The sequence below is a fragment of the Bactrocera oleae genome, chromosome 3 (assembly GCF_042242935.1).
Source record: "Bactrocera oleae isolate idBacOlea1 chromosome 3, idBacOlea1, whole genome shotgun sequence".
NCBI classification, from domain to species: Eukaryota; Metazoa; Arthropoda; class Insecta; order Diptera; family Tephritidae; genus Bactrocera; species Bactrocera oleae.
Window position 1 is genome coordinate 83,252,410 of NC_091537.1, and position 23,681 is coordinate 83,276,090.

General features: G+C 33.5%; 1 protein-coding gene across 1 annotated transcript in view; it reads left to right on the forward strand.

Moving 5' to 3' along the window:
• The window catches only part of sens-2 (senseless-2), a 53,460-nt gene that overhangs the window by 11,213 nt on the left and 18,566 nt on the right, over positions 1-23,681 (forward strand). Inside the window, exons 2-4 of the mRNA XM_014247102.3 lie at positions 21,778-22,537; positions 22,705-23,034; positions 23,413-23,594. Coding sequence (XP_014102577.3) covers positions 21,778-22,537; positions 22,705-23,034; positions 23,413-23,594 — 1,272 coding nt within the window. The remainder of the gene's footprint in view (positions 1-21,777; positions 22,538-22,704; positions 23,035-23,412; positions 23,595-23,681) is intronic.

Below are 23,681 nucleotides of genomic sequence, written 5' to 3' on the forward strand. Positions count from 1 at the left end.
ATGATCTCAGTAGTACAGCCACTGGACCAAGGTATGATCCTTAAACTAAAACAGCGCTACAGAAAGCTAATTTTATTAAATATTTAACACAAAATTTTAAAAAAAAAAGTGTGCATAAAAACACAAACTTTTTAAACAATTCTATATTACAAATTTTCTATAACGAACGAATTTTATTTTTGTGCCTTTAAGCTTCACTATATGGATGTTCGACTGTGTAACACTACAGCGATTATATGCACATGTATGCTGCTTTGAGTAACATGCATACTCATATACATACGAATTTTTATATATAGAAAATCGTAAGTGTAAATAAATATGAATTTATATACATATGTACAACAACTAAAAACCTGCATACATATATCTTTGTACACACAATACATATATTTCGCGCTGTCACAGTTTGTCTGTCGCTCAAAGTTGATGACGCCGCGTCGCCACACAGCAAAAGCTCAACCAGGACTTACAGCGTGGATTTATGCTGCCACTTTTTTCCACAGCAAATATTTTTTTTCGTTTATAAAAACATACATACAAATTACATACATTTATATGCACATACGTTTGTGTGTTTTTAGCCTGTGTGTTGGTTTTTACTGCTGCCATTTCACTTACATATGTGCTGCATATATGGTTTTTGCCATTTTCTTTTTGTTGTTGTGTTACTTTTTTTGCCTGCTTGTCATGTGATACTGACAGCTGTGTATTGCCAAAAAATCTTTCTGGCTTAAACAACTGAAATGTGATTACTTTTCAACAATTCACACCAACCGCTGCGGCGCGGGCGTTTTCTACGCTCTGCTTTCACTTGTCATACGCTTTGACTGTTGGCAATTAAATACACACGCACCCACACACACGCACGTATGTATGTATGTGTATATGATTACATATATCGCTGGCCTTTTTGATGTAATTAAATTTCAACTTTGTTGATAGTAGCAGCCTAGGGGATAATGGAGTTGCCAAAGGCTTTTATTATTGGTTTTTGTAGTTGTAAAGTATTAAGGTATACAGAGTACATACGCGTATATTTCTTAATTAAAGCTCATATATAAAAATCATTTATGATATTATGTTGTATTATATAACGCTAATCTTTCTTTTTAGCCTTTCTTTATAAATACCAGCTGATCAAATTTGACCCGGACTGACAAAAATAGATGAATATTTTGACATATTTTAATAACACGCCGCAGATTTTTCAGTTTCGAAAAAAGCATTATCGTGGTGAAAAGTCCTTGAATTTTCTGCCCACAAATTCAGTCGTTTAGGACGAATTGCTTCACGTAGACGCCTCAAAACGGTCAAGTAGTATTCCTTATTGACCGTTTGACCTTGTAGAACGAATTCATGCTGAACCACATCTCGGTAATCAAAGAAAGCATTGAGCATCACTTTAATTTTTTTACCGACTTTGACGTGATTTTTTCGAATATGGCTCATTTTTGGAACGCTATTAGCTGGAATGGAGAGTTGTAACGCCGTATTCATATACCCACGTCTCATTACCCGTAATTAAATCCTAAATCCATCGCTTCCCGGTATCTATTCAACAAACTGCTTCACATGCGTCGCTTATGTACGAGTACTCCACCAATTACGGGGATAACTGCGTTTTAAATGGTCTCGATGTTACAAAGGCAAATGTTAGTTGCGTCAAAATGCTTGAGTAAATTGTAACGAAACCACAGTTTTAGCTACTTCAAGCCTTAAGCTATTTACACAATCGACTATTTGCCTTGTGTTGGGATCATTCAAAGTGCTTTTCAATACCCGCCCTTGACTTGGTCAGGAATAAATCTTCGAGACTCTCATGTATACACTGAACGATGCATTCTGTAAGGTCCTTCTACTTTAAATTCATCGAATGAGACGATGGCTCATCAGACAAATCTTCAGGTTAATTTTTTCAAATCTGTTGATAGTTCTAGGTCTAGGACTGACTTATCTCATGGCAGAGAAGAGGGTATATCAAAAGAGAGGGTAAAAGTATATTGCAACCTACAATATTACCTTAAGTATGGCTCTGAAAAGAACGTTGAATGTACAGTGGATCTATTCAGAGATCTTAATTTTTTCCAAATTCCCACCACTTAATCGGTTTGCCTGACTGAGACTGAGTTTGTTCTACATCGCAATACCCAAGAGTTGTTTAGTCAAAACTATGTGTAACAAAAAAAAAGTTATCTTCGGTTGCGCCGAAGCTATAATACCCTTCACAAAAACAAAGGCCCCTTACAAGAACTTGATTCCGAACGTTCAATTTGTATGGCAGCTATATGATATAGTGATCTGATCTGACCAATTTCTGTGGATAATAATTTGTTGCCTTAAGCAATAACTAGTGCCTAATTTCGTGAAGATACCTCGTCAAATAAAAAAATGTTCCATGCAAGCACTTTACTCCGATCGTTCAGTTAATATGGCAGCTATATGCTATAGTCATCCGATCCATACAATTTCTTCGGAGATTAGATTAATGCTTTAAATAATAATACATGACAAAATTTCGTGAAGATACCTCGTCAAATGAAAGAGTTTTCCATACAAGCACTTCATTCCGATTGTTCAGTTTGTATGGCAGCTATATGATATAGTGGTCCGATATCGGCCGTTCCGACAAATGAGCAGCTTCTTGAGGAGAAAAAGAAATGTTCAAAATTTCAGATCGATATCTCAAAAACTGAGGGACTAGTTCGCGTATATACAGACGGACAGACGGACGGACGGACAGACAGACGGACATGGCTAAATCAACTCAGCTCGTCACGGTGATCATTTATATATATACTTTATATGGTCTCCGACGTTTCCTTCTGGGCGTTGCAAATTTACAAACTTAATATATCCTGTTCAGGGTATAAAAATTAATATACCCTGTTCAGGGTATAATAATCACTTGTGATTTAAAAGTAGTTTCAATGAACCTATTCACCTCAGATTATTTCCGATTTACACAGCGCAGCTTTAGTCAGTTCTAACGACGTCGTCCGATATCGCTATGAGGATACATCGCTCGCATAGATGCTGAAAGCAGGAACTATATGTAGAACTAAATCTGGATCTTAAAGGAAAACGTTTTTTATACAGAAAAAAGATCTTTTATTAAGATCCTTATCTCGATTTTGGGATTTTGGCCAGTTTATATAGTACGACAACCTGTTTTTGGGGGGGAAAAAGATAAGTACAAAATTTCATTGCGATATTTCAAAAACTGAGTCACTAGTTCGTGTATATACAGACAGACGAACTTGTCTAAATCGACTTAGCACATCACGCTGATCATTTATATATATATTTTATAGGGTCTCCGATATTTTCTTTTGGATGTTACAAACTTCGTGGCACACTTAATATACACTGTTTAGGGCATATACTTGTATATTGTCTAATTTTAACGCGTCTAATTGCGTCGAGTACAACTTTGCTTTCGTTAGCCCATTCAAACATATGAAGTATCTTTCTAATACTAAAAATGCATATCTTAACTGGAACAATTACGCATATTAATTAAAAAAAAAAAACACAAATATAATTCTTGTGACGCTTGTGTGTTATTGTGATTAGATTTGAAGGCACGAGCCGACTCGCTGTTTTCCGCACAGTTAATACACATTGAGGCATACTATATGTACATATGTATGTATGACATCGTACCACACTTTGCATTTGTTGGCAAGTCGACACTTTACAGTTACTTTGCATGACAAATCACGCTTTAATTAAATGACAGATTGATCACCTAAGCTGTCAAAATGCTTGATTAACAAATGCTGTGACTAGTCAAGGAGGAATTTAACAAAAAACAGTGAAAGCACAAGTAAGTTAATATACGTATGTACATTAGGGTGATGCTTAAAATATAAATTAATAATTTTGTTTTGGTTTTACGTACACCAGTGGTAACATCACGAACAAATATAACTAAAATTTGTTAATAAGAAAATATTAGGGTGTGTAAAATTTTATATTGCGATAAAGAAAATATATATTCATTGCAAGCATGATATTAATTTAACTGTAATAACTTCGATTGTAATATTATTGATAAAGCACTTTAGATTTATAAGTCTAGTTTTACTGTTTTAAGCATACAAAGGATCATCCTAATGTATTTTATACTTCAACCACATAGCTTGTCGATTAGGCAGTACAGTAACAGTTTTCAATAAGTACAACAAGCAATACACACTCGAGCAGACCTGTTATTAGTCATAAATTATTTTTAAGAAATTGCGAAATATTATCACCACATACATACACACTCCAATATCTGTATTAGCAGTAGGTGCGCACTTGCACGCCAAATAAGTTGTATGCTATTAATTTGCCAGTAGCGATTGATTAACTAAACGGGGAGGGCATAGTTTAGGGAAACAAGCCCCCTTAATTGGCAAAGGTACGAAGTGTATTTTGCATATATGAATTTTTAGCACTACGGTTAAGCACATAATGCAGTATACATACATACATATGTGAGTGATTCATAAGGTAGATACGTAGTGAAGGAAGGAGGACAAAGGAGGAGTAATTTTTTCGTAACCTAAATTTTATTTAGTAATTATATAAAGATTGAAGTATCACAAAATAATAAAATATCATAATTGACAAAATCTAATAAAAACAATTATTAATGTTAAAAAAGTTGCTCATAATTATTATAAATATTTTTGTTATTATTAATAATTTTTTTTTGTAGAAGAATTTGAGCAAAACCAAGAAATAAACAAGGAAGAAAGATATATTTTTTTTATTGTCAGAGAGCACCCCTAGTGTAACAGCCTAAATAAATGATTTTTGAGAATTAAAAAAAAGCGACCGTACCAATTGTTTTAAAATTTTAAGCGTATATTTATACATATTTTCAGCCAAATTTTGGTCGTTTTTGGCCTGTCCAAATTTGAATGCAGAAAAAAATTCGATAGTGAACGGATCATATGTCTCCGAGCCATCACTCAAGCAAATTTGAAAAGTGTAGTTTTGAGAAAAAGGGATTTAAAGATTAACTTATGTAGCTGATGGAATTGAGCGGCTACACATAAGAAGTCTGTAACTCCAAAACTATTTGAGATATCGATTTGAAATTTGAAAACTAATGGAACCATTTTTTAATAATAAAAATTAATTATTTTATTTTAAATTATTAAATAGTTGTATAATAATATGGGAGAATATTATTTAATAATAAAAAATAAAAAATTAAATAGTTTTGTTACTTATACAAATATTTAATGATATAAATAAAAAAAGATATTTCTGCAGTATAAAAAAATAAAAATTTGGTACAATATAAAAAATAATATTTTTTTACAGTATAGAAAAAGTTTCAATATTGTTTTTTATTATTAAATATTGTTTCTCTTTCTTGACTAAATAAATTTAAAGGTTATCCTTTTTTCCTTTCTTTTTCAAAAAAAAAAAATATTTTTTTATTTTGTAACATTATATGTTTTTTTTTTATTAAATTTCTAATGTTCAAAAATAGCTTTAAAAAATACAGAAATATTTTAGTAATAAAAAGTTAAAAAATATATATTTTTTTGTACAATATAAATAAATATTTGTTTGTTTATTTTTTAGGAAATAACACTGTTTTGCTTATTTGATTAAGTAAATAAAAAAATATATATTTATTTTCGGTGTTTTCAAAAGTGTGTTTTTTGGTGTTTAAACAGTATTATTAATTTTTATTAATTTTAACGTTAAACAAATACTTGTATATTTTAATGTAAAAAAATAGTTTTAAAAAATATAAAAAATTATACAGTAATTAATAAATTAGTTCAGTGATAAAATAATTCTTTGTATTTTTCATAATTATTTTTTTTTGCGTTAAAAAATATTTATTTTTATGTGGTATATGTATGTACTTTATAAATATTTTTTTTTTATTAAATATTACTGTTTTCCTTATTTGATTAAATATATACAAAAATTATATATTTTCCCTTGTGTTTTTAAATATATATTTTTTTAATTTTTTAACAATGTATTTTTGATTAATTTTTTAATGTTAAAAAATAGTTTTGTAAAATATAAAAAAAAATTTTAATGTTAAAATAAAACAAATAATATTTTTAACAGTAAAAAAATATAATATTTAATCGATTATTCGATCGAAATATTTGATAACAAAAATATATAATACTTTATATAACTTTTCTATTTGTTTTTTTTTCAAAAATATTTTTTTTTAATATTATAATTAATAATATATTTTTATATAAAAAAAATTTCAATTAAAAACTAACATATTTAAAAATCAAATAAAGAGTTCTCCCCTCCAAATTTCCATAGCTTTCTGCATCGACATGTTTTCTTATATATGTAGCATGTATTTAGTTTTATGATATATCAATATCTATTTTGTGTACATACATACATAGTACACTTGCAGATACCTATATATGTATGTATGTATTTGAATTGCGCCCTAAATAGCTCATTGAACACTGATATACTTTCACCCGGTGGCAACTCAACGCAATCTTACTCAAATCAAATCACTTCAATATGACTGGTATAATATTTCTTCAGTAATCTGGTCAATATTTAAACTTAAAAAAGTTACACAGAAAAGGTGCTATTTAAATCACACCAAACAATTCAGCGATGACAATTAATAAAAATCGCAACGGTATATTCGGATAACCGAAAATTTATTTGTTTGTTATTTTGAATGTGATTGTAAATTAATTTTTTTTTTCGAATTGCACTAAATACAGACGACGGAATAACGGTAATATATAGCAGTCAACAGCAATGATTGTGGCTAATGAGGAGTATACTAATTCATACATATTGATGTGTATATGTATTATTATTTATTTTTGTGTGTGGTAGATATGTATTTAGATATATATTTATGTTGCAAACATATTTATATGCTCCTGTAGCGCTACCAAATGTTTATATTTATACATATGTATATACACAGTTTTGTATATGTGAAATCAAAGCCCGAAATGCAATAAAAATAAATGAAACCACAAATATTTTTGTTGCTTTTGCGTGGAAAATCAACGAAATCAGCGTTTAAATAACAAAAATTAAATGAAAAAAAGTTTAATTCTAAAAATTCGAAAACAACTCTGACAATGAGCGATTTATGCGCAGAACAATACTTAAGCATTTACAAAAACAAATTAATAATAATAATTTTATCTGGTCAAAGCAAGTAATAACTGTAATAGTAAAGCATTAGATAGTGTTGAAAATAAACTTCGTACCGAAATCTGGCACAAATTATTTATTATGAATTTTTATTAAACACTCAAAGCATTTATGGTCAGTTATTGATATATAATATTATACATATATGCCCGTAAATATGTGTATGTATGTATGTATGTACATGTGTTTATGTATGACACATAACCGTTGTTTAACCGTACAAAAGTCACTACCAAAGTCCTATAGTTAATGACATACATATATGTATGTACATAAGTATATACGATGTACAACTGTCACTCGGTCGCACACTCACTTGCCTACTCACTAAACACTCAACAGCCGAACACACCTCAACGTTATCAATGACAGTTATTAGTTGTCAAAATAGTACACATTTTAATTCCTGTCAAAAGTAGTCACTATCAAAGCAATAGAACATGCATTCGACAGCCAATTCGGCGCACGCATGCACACTGACACTTACTGCTCACTCACTCGCTCAGTTGCTCACCAATCGCACACCTATTGATTTATGGGCGGCAAAGGCATGTCGCATGCAATTCAGTTGCAGGTATTGGTCGGTCATAAATTTAAAAAAAAAAAAAAAAAAAAATGTCTAACATTTGTTACGTAATTGTGGCAAGGGCTTGCGCCGTTTTGCGTCTAATACAAATTATATTGTATATCCCACATACGTATTTATGTACGAGTATGTACTATATGTTTGTAAATATGTGTTTGTTTGTATATACATAGGCAATCAAAATATTTGTATTGACATTTTTGGCAGCCAAATACCAATGAACAAATATTGAATTACCAAATCCCTGCCATAAAACATGTAAGTGTTGGAACTGCACAATGGGACGGATTGCACAAAAAGCGTGTTTAAAAAATTGGACTTTAAAAAGGCAGATTTTTACATAAATTTACGTTTTACTAAAATATTTCACGAAGACTTAAAAATGTTACTAACTGCTTTATTCTCCAAATATGCCATTTGGAGTAATCATTGAATGAGAGATAAAATTTTGCTCTTCAAAGCTGTTAACATTTTATTTCGACGACACTTTGACGCAAAGCCTTAGTTCAGAGCCAGTAGTGATTGACGAAATGATTCCAGTTTTGATAAAAATATAGAATTTTACCAAAGCTCTAGAGGTTCACATACATATTTATATAAATATGACTAATAGTATTGTAAATACATATGGACGAGGTTATATTCTTTTCGGAAATATTTCGACAAATTTACTGAGTGCTTCATTATACCAACTGCTTAATTTTACCTCTTGAAAAGTCATTCGTTTTTCATCAGTCATTCGTTTTTCATCGCTGTTGCACTCTTTAACGAACTATAGTTACTTATAGCGATGATCCTATAGATCAGTTATAGTTATAGTCGTAGCATCGGTTTTACCCCCAGCAGGTTCGTAGAGAAAAACCGGTGCACAGGGGTGATTGCAGTGAATTGTTGAAGAAAAAAAAATAGTGCAAAACATTGTTGCAGAGCAGCGGCCCGTCCTGGGAACTCTGCAATCGGCAGAAATTTTCTTGATTCGCACTTCTCACCCCTTCACTGCCAGTCGCTGATGTTTAAAGATGAATATCATGCATATTTTCTACTTATAAGCGTAACCTCGGAAGTAACTTTCAGTGTGCGGAAAAGTGTTGGAAAAGTCTCCACATTGAGAGTGCTTACGCTGAAGTTTTCATAACTGTAGTCCAAATATTCCGAAATGCAATTTCTGCTTTTTGTGCTCTTTTTCTGTTCCTACAAATCATTGAAATCTTGCAGATTTTGAAGAGTGCGCAGTTATTATTTTCAGAGAATGCTGCATGCTCTTAAAGCTTGTTTTCATATTACAGATTGGTTATATTCTTAGCTTTTCTTCTTTTTTCCTCGTCCATACAACTCTTTACTAAAAGTACGTTTAGTTCCAACATTTTTTATAGATTCCAATATATATTACACTGGTATCCTTCGATGTTATATATTTACATCATCTAATTATTGGATCCAAAAAACAATTGACATCTTAAGAGAAAGTAACCGTTAAGTGACAAACCGAAATCAGCTCCTTTGTATTTAGAGAGATCTTGAGAAGTAAAAAAATAAACACATTAGAACAGGGATGTTTTGGTATGATTTTTGACGAATAAGAAGAGAGTCTTGTATAGCTGGGTACCGATCAATGTAAAAATTCACATCTTAATGAGTTTAGCTTAGACTAAAAGAGCTCAGTGAAGTTTGATATGCCGAAAATGTATAATAAATTTTGTTCGACAAAGCTATATAGCATAATTTGGATTACCCTTTTCCAGATTAACTATAAGAAACCGGGCTATTTTTAGTCTGATAATGGAACACCAAACGTAAGGCTGCGCTAAGCAGAAAACGTAAAGTTGACGCAGTGTTTCGTTCAGATCAATGAGTCGGAGTTTTGGCGAAGCCACTTGAGTTTTCATTATTAGTTCACTAGTTGATCGTTGATTCACTCCTACTATAATCGGTTTAGGTAACTGCAACTGTAACTGATTTACAAATGACGTTGAACGTTCAGCTCAATGAGTCGGAGTTTTGGCGAATCAACTTGAGTCTTCATTATTAGTTCACTAGTTGATCGTTGATTCACTCCTACTATAATCGGTTAGGTAACTGCAACTGTAACTGATTTAAAAACGGTGAATGACGGTCTTCTCAGCAGAGTTTTGCAAAATTAATCGAAAATATGCTTTTTAATATTGGAACAACAGCAACAACATAGTAACTGCTTCTCGGTCTCGTACCAAAAAGCCCTCGACCTGGTTCTCTAATACCACAGGTTGGTTGAGTTTCACAGAAGGTTGTTAGAGCCTGCTCAAGACATAGATAGGTTTGTACTTCTTCCTTTCGCTTTCAATATGAGATATTGGTGAAATGAGTGGAAACCCTCAGCTAATGAAAGATATCGTAGTTCTTCGCTGAAAAAAAACCTTCAAAAAGTCGCGAGTATTGAATTCGCGGCATGCAACGCCACAAAGGCAAAAGCGATCATAAATCTTACAGACAGACAACAGGCGAAGAAGGAAAATTATAAATTTCTACTGCCTTTAAGAACAAAAAATAAAAACTGTTGTAATGCATCGCTGCAATTTTTTGTTACTTTTTATTTAAATGTGTATATATAGATATTTATTTCTTTACAACACCCAATCCTCGGACAACATCGTGTTGAATTGCTGATTTGTCGCGAAGACCCTTTATGAGTGCGTAAGCAAACAATTTTCTTACAAGTAATTACATGAGGCTTACAACGTTGACAGCAATAACACGCTTTGTGCAAATATTGTCATAGTAAATATATACATACATATGCAGTACATAGTATGCACTATGTATGAGCAATAAATGCAAAGGGCAATAAGCAAATAGTTAGCGATTAGTTGCTATCGATCGTTTGTGCCACGTTTGGCGGCGGCAAACTTTGAAGATGCACTTATAACTGAGTTATAGGCTGCTTATATAGTTTATATGATTGATTTCCTGATTGTCCGATCGTTGGAAGTTGGGAAATTGTAGTGGGTAGGTATGAGTGTAAGTCTGTACATACATATGTAGGTATGTTCAGGAAAACACGATAGTTGTTACAAGCGATAAAAGTAAAGATTATAAAAATACAACAATAATAACAAAAATAACAATAGAAACAACAAAAACAATAACAACAACAAATATAATGAATATATGTATGCCTAAGTTGCCAACCATCAGAAGAAGCAATTATAAAACAAAAAATAATAATAATAAAAACAAGAAAAAATATTAATGCTATAATACCCTTCACATATGCATTTCTTACAACATCGAACTGTATAAAAAGATCTTTATCGAACAGTTTGTATGGCAACTATATGCTATGGTGGTGCGATTGGAAATTGTAGTGTTCGAAAATTGTAGCGTTGTCTTGAATCCATAATCCATCCAAAATTTTATGAAGATATCTTGTCAAGTAAAAAAGTTTTCCAAACAATGACTTCATTTGTATCGCTCATTTTGTATGACAGCTATAAGTTACAGTGATCCGATCTGAAAAATTTATTCGGAGATTGTAGCGCTATCTCGTAAAATACTTTATGCCAAATTTCGTGAAGATATTTTGGCAAATATGTAAGTTTTCCATACAACGACTTGATTTCGTGTAATCAGTTTGTATGACAGATATATACTATAGTAGTTCGACATCGATGATTCCGACAAAAAAGCAACTTCTCGAGGAGAAAAGAACGTGTACAAAATTTCAGATCAATATCTCAAAAAATGAGAGTATTATAGTTCGTGTATATACAGCGAGTTGATTCCAAACCTGTTTAGGGTATAATGACAACAACATCGAACGCGTCAACTCATCTATACAGCTACATACCAATTTATATATACATACACTATGTGCATATGTACATTTATATCTTACTGCCTAGGCACGAATTCTTTATCTACGATCATAAATCAAGGGTCTATCTAAACTTTACACCTTTTTTCCACTGATTGATAATGAATTGATAACTAATTGTTTGCTTTTTGCTGTTTAGCATTAATATACATATGTACGCTTCATCATCAAAGTCACAGTAGAAAAAAAAAAAAACAACAAATAATGCCAAAGAGTTGATATTTCAAATGTTTATTGCTGAATATAGTCAATAGCTATTGAGTCGGACTCGGACAACAGCCAGTTAGTTAGACGGTTAGATGACACCTGCACAGTGGTGTGGTGGTGGTGAAAATGTGAGCATGTTATTGGCTGGAAAATTTTAATTAAAAAAAAAAATTAAATATATATAAAAAATTAAAAAACAATAACAACAATAATAACAAAAATTCGGCGTCGCTATTTTAAGCGCTCAATTTATAACGGTAAATATTGTACATACATACATACGGACATACGAGGTTACAGTCATGCACAGTTGTTACAGTAGAAGCTCCCTTATTTGCTTAAAAAATACGTGATTTTAGATATCAAAACACAACAATAAAAAAATATGGAAATATTTTATTTCTTTTAAAGCGAATAATGTTGCGAAAATAACTTTTTATGGTTAAATGTGCACAACTGAAATCTTTATAGTCGTCATACTTTTACGTACGATTTCCTTGCTGTGTTATTTATCGAAATATCGTTATAAAATTTGAAAAAATATAGACATACATACATACATATGTAGAATAGCACAACCACAATGTTGTTATACAATGAATGAAAAATAATAAAGTATAATTTCTAACAATGCGTTAATATCTTGAATACAAAGTACAAAATGAAGTGTGTCTATTATAAAACACAGAAAAATATATTATCGTATTTTACGCTAGCAATTTTAGTGAGCTTTGATATAGTAAAAAAAAAAAACGGTTGCACCGAACCATAGTTCTAATACCACTCACAGCTGCATTTCTTATAGCATTAAAAGGTATAAAAAGATCTTTGCTTCGATTTTGATCGTTCAGTTTGTATGGCAACTATATGCTATAGTAAATTGATCTGCACAATTTCTTTGGAGATTATACCGCTGTTTTGAGTTATAAAGCATGCCAAATTTCGTGAAGATATCTTGTAAAATAAAAGAGTTTTCCATAAAAGGACTTGATACCGATCGTTCAGTTTGTATTGCAGCTATATGCTACAATGATTTGATCTGAACAAATTCTTCTAAGATTATACTGTTTTTTTAAATAATAAAGCGTGCGTAATTTCGTGAAGATATCTCGGCAACTAAAATAATTTTCAATACAAGGACTTGATCTTGATCGTTGTTGTTGTTGTTGTAGCGGCAGAATTTTTGTCGAGTTGACAGTCCTTGGCCGGAAAAAATCTGGGTCAGTTCCGGTTACGTAGACCCGACTGTTATGGTATTGGTCGTTCAGTTTGTTTGGCAGCTATATGCTGTAGTGGTCCGATATCGGCGGTTCCGACAAATAAGCAGCCTTTAAGAGAAGAAAGAACGTATACAATATTTCAGCTCGATATCTCAAATACTGAGGCTCTAATTCGCGTATATACAGACGGATGGACAGACAGACAAATGGCCAAATTGATTCAGCTCGTCATGCTGATCTTTTATTTATATACTTATATATATATGTAATATGTACATGTCTGTTACAAAATTCTTGGCAAACTCTATATACCCTGTTGGGGGTATAAAAAAACTGAGTGGAGTGAAATTAGTTTATAATTGCTTATCAATCATTTTTTCACCTTAATTTCTATTTTAACATGTTTATCGCTTCCTGTTGAGCTGGCTTCTGACGTTTACGTCTCCAGTTCAAAGGTTAATTTTAACCTTTTGTGATAATGCAATGACTTTTTTAGTAAATATTTTGGGCTGTTTGGCTTTATAGTCTTATTTTTGGATATATTGTTGTTATCGTATAACGTTTTATCACAACTGTTAGAAATACGTCTTATACTAGCTTTATTGAAGGTTATGATATATGATGCTTACTTATATTTGATAGGGTATTGGAAAAGTTTGTTTACGTAAATTTTTAAATTATTTTTTAATTACATGTTCATATAAAGTCTTAACCCGACTATAACGATGCTGGGTAGGTTTGACCCGAAGAGTATCGAGTTTTTTGTTTTACCTCTTTTACAGAAAAAATTTGGAGTAAAAAATTGGGAACTTGAACCCTGTTTTTGTATGCATTATTATTTTCTAGACATTTGTTATATACTGCCAAATTCTTTAAAGAGATTAAATTGTTTTAACACTTAACTTGTAAAACTTATAATGTATAACAAAGTGAAGTGCCTTATGGGTAATAAATATTCCTAACCAATTCTCAGCTGAAAACTAAATCTGGCATTATGTTTCAGACTGTTATCAACGATGGAAACTCAAAACCATGTACTTTTCTCGATACTTAACTGGTGGAAATTGATCTGGTTGATCGTCTTGCGAATGCCCCGTACTTAATATGTTAGTCTTAGCTCTAGTTTATGGACAATTTTGCACAACGAAGTCTCTTTTGAACGTTCTGAAGTTTTTCCATCATATTTGAACCCTTGTGTGTTATGGAGAAGCATTTGCAACGCATTTATCAAACATTTTCTTGCTCGTTGTTAGTTTTCTTATATAGAAAGTAAGGTTTGCGGGACACATTGAACATATTTTTTCTAATATTTGCCTAAGGTCTCTGAAAAATTTCTAATTCAACATAACCAAATGCCAACAATTATAAAATAGACTGTCATATTGATCAACTTTGGTAGAGACAGTCTTAGTAGAAAGCTTTTACCGAGGGTTAAAACTTCAAAATAATTTAAAAAAAAATGTATTTTTAAAAAACTTTTTTTGAAAATATTATGTCTACCAGCTGATCAAAATTGACCCAGATTGGTCTTTGATTTTTTGTCAGTCCGTGTCAAATTTGATCAGTTCGTAAAATTATATTAGTTTTCATTTTTCGAAACAGCGCCCGAAAAGCTTGCCACATGATGCCGATTTAGAGCAGTTATTAAACTTTCTAAGAAAGAAGAATAATGAAAGTCTCTAAATAGTAGTTTATAGGATTAAACGGCTGGGCAGATATTTTTAAAGTTATGGTTTAAGGGCAATATACAAGAAAGCTTTATCCAAATCCAGTTCCCAGCACCCAGCTTTTCTTCACATCGAAGTAAAAAAATATAAACCGTTAGCTGCTAATAAATAGGTGAACAGCTTCTCTACAATAGTTCATTAAAAATTCAATTTCACTAACAATCCACTACACTGATGATAGTACAGGCGTTGCAAACCGGAAGAAAAACAGCAGCAATCGCTTTAATGGGTGTGATTTTCTAATTTCCACCTTTTTTACGACCACCGGATAATAATTATAGGCTTAACACCAAACAGCGCACACATCGCCGCGTAAAGAAAGTGAGCAAGCACACACACACATGCGCACACAATAATTGCTTAAAATTCAAATGTTAAACGGCACAACGAGGATAATAATAAGGATTGTGTATTTTGTAACCCACACCCGAACCTCGGGACCCAGTGTTAGGCGATTTTACACCCCAAATACGCTCGCAGGCAAAAGTAAATAAAAATAGAAAGAGCTTCGAATGAGCTGCCGAAGCAAACTCCCGTCATCATTATCATCAAGCAACGGCAACAACAATAAACCGCCCCTTTTGCCAACTTATGAATGTATTAGAGCATATATACAACAAGGAATGTGTGTGTGTGTTCGTGAGTATTGTGCGGCACGCGCCCCGCGGGACCAAGTCATAAATTTGTACGCATTAGACATAGTCTGGCTCGACCTGTCCGACCAAACGCCCTCCATATATCGCTCACTCCCAGCTGACAATGATGACGGGGACGACGATGGCATTGACTGTCGACATCTGTTCGCCGCACAACCTTCCGGTGGTGAGATCTGCTAATGCTGATGCTGTTGTTGCTGGTGGTACACTTGTAAGGCGCATGCATGAGGATGTCTGCACTTGATCTCGAGCAGGCAGTGTGGCAAGTGCGCGGTAGGGGGTGTACGTGTGTGCGGCAGGTTGTTTGGCATTTATTATGGCAAAAACATGAACTAAGTCTAAGTAATATATAATATAAATATGTTTTGAATTTTGCGCGAAAGTGTATTTATGTATAAGTGTGTGTATGTCTTTGTATTTCAATTGCGGAAATTCAAGTTATCTTGGCTTAGCTGAAAAATAACTGCTTTTAAGCTGATTGTTATTGCTGTAAATGGTTTGTTAAGCGTTGAAAATTAAGACACTTTAGAAAAGTTTTAAAATCTTCTGATAAAAGAACAAAAAAAAAGTAATCACAAGTATAATCATGAAAATTTTCCAAGGTCAATCAAACATTTTTATAAAAATATACTTTATTTTTATAAAAATATTTCTCCACAAAAAGAAAAAACAACAAAGCAATAACGTTAACTATGTTTGCAGTGAAGCTATGACACACTTGACATGTGAATAGAAGGGTGTAAAAAATATCCTTATCTCGATTTTGATCGATATGTTTGTATGGCAGCTATATGCTATAGTGGTCCGATATCGTCGTTTCTGAAAAATGAGAAGGTTTTTGGGGAGTAAAGCAATTGTTGTGATCGATATTTCAAAAGCAGAGCCGAACATAAATTAAAATCCCGAAAATTTTTGTGACTTTTTAAATTCCGAAAATCCGTCTTTCAAAATTTAGTATTTTAATATGATCTAACTTATTGTAGTTTCCGTATATTTTCTCGCAATTTCCAAAACTTCGGGATTGAGTCGACGGGTTTCTGTAAAAACGCAACCGAACAGTTCTTTTTGTGTCTTTCCTTTTGAAAATTTAGTGCAAAAAAATATAAAGAAAAAATGATTGATTAACAAATTTTCCCAGCATTATATTTATTATACTTTACACTTCTACATTGTCAAGCCTTCTTATTCAATAATTGCTACTCAATCAATAATATAAGAAATATAAAATTATTAAAAATCATTGGCCCCAAAATTTTTCCGTATTCTTAATTTCAAATCCCGAAAATATGGCTTTCAAATTTTAGTATTTGACTTTGTTTGAATTCTTATTGAATAATTGCTTCTTAACAATTTCGTAATTGTCAGTTTCAGATCCCGAAAATCTGATTTTCAAATTTTAGTATTTCAATATTATCTAACTTATAGCAGTTGCTTTCGTAATCATAACAGCTAAATTCTAATGTTGTTGTTGTTGTTTACCTGTTTACTTTCCCGACGGTTCGGAACCGAGTGGACGGGTTTCTGTGAATACACTACCAATCCTTTTTGTTTTTATTATGTAATTTTTTTTCTAAAATATTTAGCTCCATGCCAAATATATGATGGTTGGCCTATTGTTTCCAGCAATATATGTATGTATATGTTTTATATATTTATGGCTTTACTTTTATATTTTTGGCTTTGTTTGACATTGTCAGGCTTCCTCAATAAATATCTATATATATTAAAAATGTTTGTGCCGGGAAATTTTCGTGATTATTAATTTTGGATGCCGAAAATCTTATTTCAAATCGTAGTACTTGTATTTGACATTGTTAGACCTTCTTATTAAGTAATTGCTTCTTAATATTATATATACCTATAATATTAGTTATAAAAATATTATAAATCATTAGTACGAAGATTCAGATCCCTAAAATCCGATTTTCAATTTTTAGTATTTGAATTTGTCAGATCGTTTTATTAAATAATTGCTTCTTAATCAATAACATGAGTTATAAATATATTAAAAATCGTTAGCGCTTAAACATTTCGGTACTGCCAATTTCTGATCCCGAAAATTCGATTTTCTAGTTTTAGTATTTGACTTTGTTTGATTTTCTTATTAAATATTTGCTTCTTAATAAATAATAGTTACAAAAATATTACAAATCGTTGGTGTCGAAAATTTTGGTGATTGCCAATTTCAAATCCCGAAATTCCAATTCTCAAGTTTTAGTATTCGAATTTCTAATTCAATAATCGCTTCTAAATAAGTTATATGTATTAGTAACACAAATATTAAAAATAATTGATCCCGAAAGTTTTCGGGATTGTCAGTTCTCAAAAATTCCGATTTTAAAATCTTAGTATTTAATTATCCAACTTATTGTAGTTGTTTTCGTAATCAAGAGATATACATACATATAACGTCTATACTTGTCATATCATATACCAAGCAATTAAACTGTGTCATTAATACCCTTCTCGTAAAAAAATTCAATTATCTTTAGCATTTGAATAAATCAAATTATATTGCACTAATAGTCATACTTTAACCTTTGAAAGAGGTGTGTGACTCCTCTATCACTTGTTTTTATAACCGTAAATATGTTCCTACACACACAAAAAACCTGATTATCCCCACATCAACCCTTATAAGATTTTTTTCCGTGTTATATAAAATGCGAAAAGACTAAATTTAGGTTTCGTCTAAGAATCACGACCGCGCATAGAGTCACGTTTTGCGAAAAAAGGTTTATCAGCCTTTCGAATTACAAGCTGATGACCCATAAGATAGTATAAAAGAGGGAGAGGATGTGAGGAACTAGAACTAAGCAATTTTCAAACGGTCTATATACATATGTACATACATATATATGTATGTATATATATAAATAATTTTATATAGGTATATATGAAGTTCTAATTTTATGTAATCTGGAATTTTGCTTCAGCATCATCAATACTGTTACAAACACCCACACGGTTTATCCACGTATTATGAGCGAATAATTAATGGTTTCGGCACGAAGTTGAATCGCTGCTAGCATAGAGGGTGTCAACTGATATGTTTTGAGTTTTGTATATGAAAAATAAATATATGCTATCTTTAACACTCCCCCTTGATTTGAGCTATCAGTGTAGACAAATCAAATTATGATATAATGTTTTGAGTATGTGTGTGTTTTTAAGTTGAATTGTATGGTAAAGAAAAGTTTAAAAGTTTTGTGAAATGAAGTAGTTTTTTAGAAATGATAAATTTTTTTGCTCAAAAGGTGTAAAAAATTATATATTTTATATCCTACATAATATGCTCAAAGATTGTAGCATTAGCTAAAACAATAATATATGCCAAATTTCGTGAAAATATCTTGTCAAATAAAAAAGTGTTCCGAACAAGGTCTTGATTTGAATTGGTCAGTTTGTAAAGCACCCAAATCCCACGGGGGTTCTTTATCGGTGCTTCCGACAAATAAGCAGCAGCTTGGAGGGAAAAGAACGTGTACAAAATTTCAGGTCGATATATCAAAAACTACTGACAGTCGGACAAGGCTAAAACGACTTAGCTCGTCACAATTATCATTTATATGGTATACTTATATACATATATACTTAGTATGTTCTGCCACATATCCTTTTGGGTATTACAAAGATATATTCCAGAAAATATCACACCGATAACGTAGTAAAAAAAAAGTAGAAAGTTGAGCAAACTTAATTGAATGTAGATAGATAGATTACTGTAATATTCATATAAGAGACTTAGCTATCTAAAGGCGTCGAGAGCTTTAAATAGTTATTGATAAATTCTCGGCATAATTTTGCGGAATGTTAACGGTATCAAGAATATTCATTATTATTCGCAAACTTTAAGGAGATCTCTAGAAGTTGTTTTTAGACGTTTTTAATAATTTGATAGCTTCGCTAATATAATATCTGATCAAATTTGACCCGGACTACCAAAGAGACAAAGACAATATTTTCACGTATTTTAATGTAAATCTTTATTATTACCTTTTATATTGGCTCTTGAGCCAACCCTTAGTCCATTTTTCTATACACTTGTTAGAATAATATTTATTGATTGAAAATAATATTTATTGATGATATGATTAGATGATATGGAAAGACGCTATGTCCTCTGTAATTCAATTAATCTTGTATTTGGAAGTTACATTCACCGCTTCTTACTTAGCTTGCTCAGTACTCAAAGCCACCGATTCTTTACTTCTTTTGCTTCTCAACAGTTGTACCTTTAGAGAAAGTGGTAAGGCAACTGAAAATATTTTAGAACGTCAACAAGTTTAAAGCGCCTGACGGCGACTTCGACTGACAGTCAATACTTAGCTGTGACGCTAGTGTATTATTTAGACAACCAAGAAAAACGGTTAGTTTTGTTGAAAAACTTTCAAAATGCACATGAGCTTTCAATATCAAAGATCTACATATACATCTTAGCCATCATAAACCGATTATCCATCCCTCCCTCTACGTAATCTCGTGAGCCTTATAGACATCATCACCTTTGCTTTCATATAATTTATCAATTTTCTATTGTGCAACAATTAGTTCGCTCGATGTCTGTGTCTAAAGTTAACATCAATTTTCCACATTCAACACTGCACCCTTTTCATCACACACACTACGTGTGTGCGTGTGTGTGTCGCCGCAAGCAATTGCTTTCTATTTGGTTTTCCAAAGCGTTACGAATGCGTTTCATTCTGTTTTTTTGTGAAATTACAAATTTAGCGCGACGCGTCATTTCGTCACGCAGACAAAATGCCTGCCTCCCCCTTCTATATTTTTGCAGCACACTCTTCCCTCTCGCTGCCGTTGACTCTGTGGCGTGTTAGCGCCAACTCGCTCGTGATTGTCCTTTTATGCTGGCAGATTTTCAATACCCCTTTTGCTTTTTGCTTCGCACTTCACCAACACAATGACATTGAAGAACGCTATTATTATTATGCTCCTCATCAATGTGGTTGTTGTTGTAATTTGTTAGCTGTTTATATATCAATGTCACCATGAATGCAAATCGCTTGCAGGCTTCATTTGTATGATGTTGTTGTTGTAGCGCATTGTTGTTGTTGTAGCACATTGTAATTTTTGTTGTTGTGGCGCCTTACTATTACTGTTGTTGTTGTATCATCTCTCCAGTGTTGTTGTTGTAACACCCTGTTATTATTGTTGTTGTTGTTGCAGCGCCTTGATGATGTCGCTTAGCTGGGCGTTTGTGTATTTTGTGTTTGGTCATGCTCCATTTACCTCGGGTGTGTGGACGAACAGATGTTCCATTTAAACGCGTATTATTATTATTATTACTGCTATTGTTCTTGTTGTTGTTACGTGCTATTTTCTATAGCGCGTCTGAATTTAAGGTGGCTGAAGGTATGCTCTGTGACGTCAAGTCAGTGGCTGCTATGCTGCCTTAACAGAGTGACAGTGAGGAGAGGGAGAGCGTTTGATGATCATGCTGATTTGCCGATTCGTTGCAACGCCGCTTTGTATATGGGTGTGTGTGTGTGTGCGTGTGTTATGCGATGAGCGGCGGTTGATTAGGGTGAATTAATGGTCATGTAAGGTGGATTATGTGATTGAATACGAAAATAATTATGTTTCGAAATTCGATGCCGTCACGGACATCACAAAAATATACATAAACACACAACCACATATAGATTTATAAACACACACACCCACAGCCATACTCATGCAGAGGCATAAAGATTGATTTGTCGTAAATATTATAGAGGCGCTTGACAGATGCGCAAGTGCAGGGGAGTGTTCGCTGCAAGTGAGTTTAGTGTGCGCATATACAGGTGAACGGACATTGGTCTAGATTTTATTTGTTTTAATTTTTTTGCTTCTAACTTTTGGCGTGCATAATGCGAAAATAATGTTTTTGGTGATTTATGTTATTTTTATTTGTGTGCCTTATGTTTCATGAAGCGAGTGTTGCTACTCTTTGGTTGTAAATTTAACGGTATCAGACTGATATGTGATATAAACTCAACAAAATAAGCAAAATTTAATATATTGAGTAGATGTGGAAAGTCTCGACCAGAGGATCGGAAATCATTACATATACATATGTATATATAGAGATATGGAGTATAGACCGATTTCTTTCACACTCAGTGCTAAATAACTGTATGGTTAACAGAATAACATAACTATTATATTCTGTAGCAACTTTTTGCAAGTGTAATACAATGGATCACATGTATCCACAGTTAATTTTAAACTATTTCCTACATAATTTTTCATAACTGTCCACTATTACAATAAAAAACAGCTTACTTTTTTATGCCTATAAATATTAAATTCATCAGCAACTCTAAATCCCTGCTCTTCTCTTCAATTCCAGATGAGCTCGCCTTCAGCATCAATCGTCTGGTAAAAGCCGAACACTTGTCCAGTCATCACCCGCCCGCGCTGCTGAGTAGCAGCGCCAACAACACAGCAGCAAAGCATGACGAAGACAACAACAACTCTATCTGCATATTGAGCAAAAACCAAATACTACAATGGAAGCTACAACAACCGCTAAGTGACAGCGGCATCAGCGAACCACGCTCTTACACGGAACACGACATGATTTCCAGATCACGCAGTCATTCGCGCACCTCATCACAAATCGATCTCGATGACGACAGCAATTGCCGACGCTCGCTGCATTCGCGTTCGCGTTCACGTTCGAGTTCCGTCGAGCTCGAAGTCGATTCACCACCACCGCCCGCCTTGCACCACCACCACCACCAACACAACAGTCGCACCAGTCCGTTGAGTTCGCCGCCAACAACCGCAGAGCTTTTAATTAGTTCGAGTCCGAAAAAGTCTGAAATGTTTTCGGTGTCGGCGCTTTTGCGGCGCGATGAGCCAGCAGCGCATGGCGTGACGGTCGTGCGACCGCTGCAAAAGTCGCCAACAGCTGTGAGCCTGCCGGCTGGTATGAATCCCTTCGAGGCGTTTCGCAATGGTTATGTAAGCAGTAGTGGCGGCGGCGGTGGTGGAGGCGCTGCCAGTTACGAGCCGCCATTCTTTCAACGTCCGCTGTTGCCGCCCGCCTTTCCACTCTTCGCCGCCTTTGCGCTGCATCAGGGTCAACAATCTGGTTTAACCTCAGCGTAAGTAGCTCCATTTGCTGTATAACGGTTAAACAGTAAAAGAAATGCTAAAAAAAAAAAAAAAACTCAAAACAACAAAAACTTAATTAAAAGCGGCAACATATTTAATCACGCGCTCATGTTCAAAGCATATGTAAATTTCTCTGTTTTTTCTTCATACTCCACAGCTACCATCCCGCTTCGCAGGAGGATATCTTTCGGTTGCGCAATCTGATGGTGCCGCTGCAGGCGGGTCAAAATGGCGACGCGTCTGGTCTGCCGCCAAATTCCCATCTCGGCCTGCCACATCCACCGCATTTGCATTTCCACCACATGGCCAAATGGCCCGGCCTGCCACAATTCAGTGACCTTTACTCATGCATGAAGTGCGAGAAGATGTTCTCCACACCGCACGGCCTCGAGGTACACTCACGGCGTACGCATCACGGCAAGAAGCCGTACGCTTGCGAACTCTGCAACAAGACTTTCGGCCACGAAGTTAGTTTGAGTCAACACAGGTATGTTTCACATGTACATATGTATGTACTTTGTCCCAAAAGCCTTTTTGAAAACATTCGTACCAATGTGTGTCTGTGTGTGTGAAAATTTAATGAGCCCACGTATGTCTGCAGTGGTCTCGTTGGTGCACTGCTTAGTTCTACATTGTTTAAATGAATTAATTTGTTAGTCGTGTGCAATTAAATTAAAAACCAAATGTAACACCACGACGTTGCGTTGCAACCCTGCGCCATTGTGGCTTTTGAAAGTGTTCTTAAGTCTGTGGCTTAAAGGCGCATAAAGACTTTTAGTTTGCATAAAATAGTTGACTTTTGTTTGACTAACCGTTAACCCGTTCTCACTTATTTGTTCAATTTTGCTCTCCCTCTCACTTATAGAGCTGTACACAATGTGGAGAAGGTTTTCGAGTGCAAACAATGCGGCAAGCGTTTCAAACGCTCCAGCACGCTGTCTACACATCTGCTGATACACAGCGATACGCGGCCTTATCCATGCAGTTATTGCGGCAAACGTTTTCACCAGAAGAGCGATATGAAGAAGCACACCTACATACATACAGGTAAGATTTGAAAATGTTTTAATTGCTCTACTTGCTTTGAGAACTTGTAGAATTATTTAAGAAAAAAAAGAAAACTTTTAGTATAAG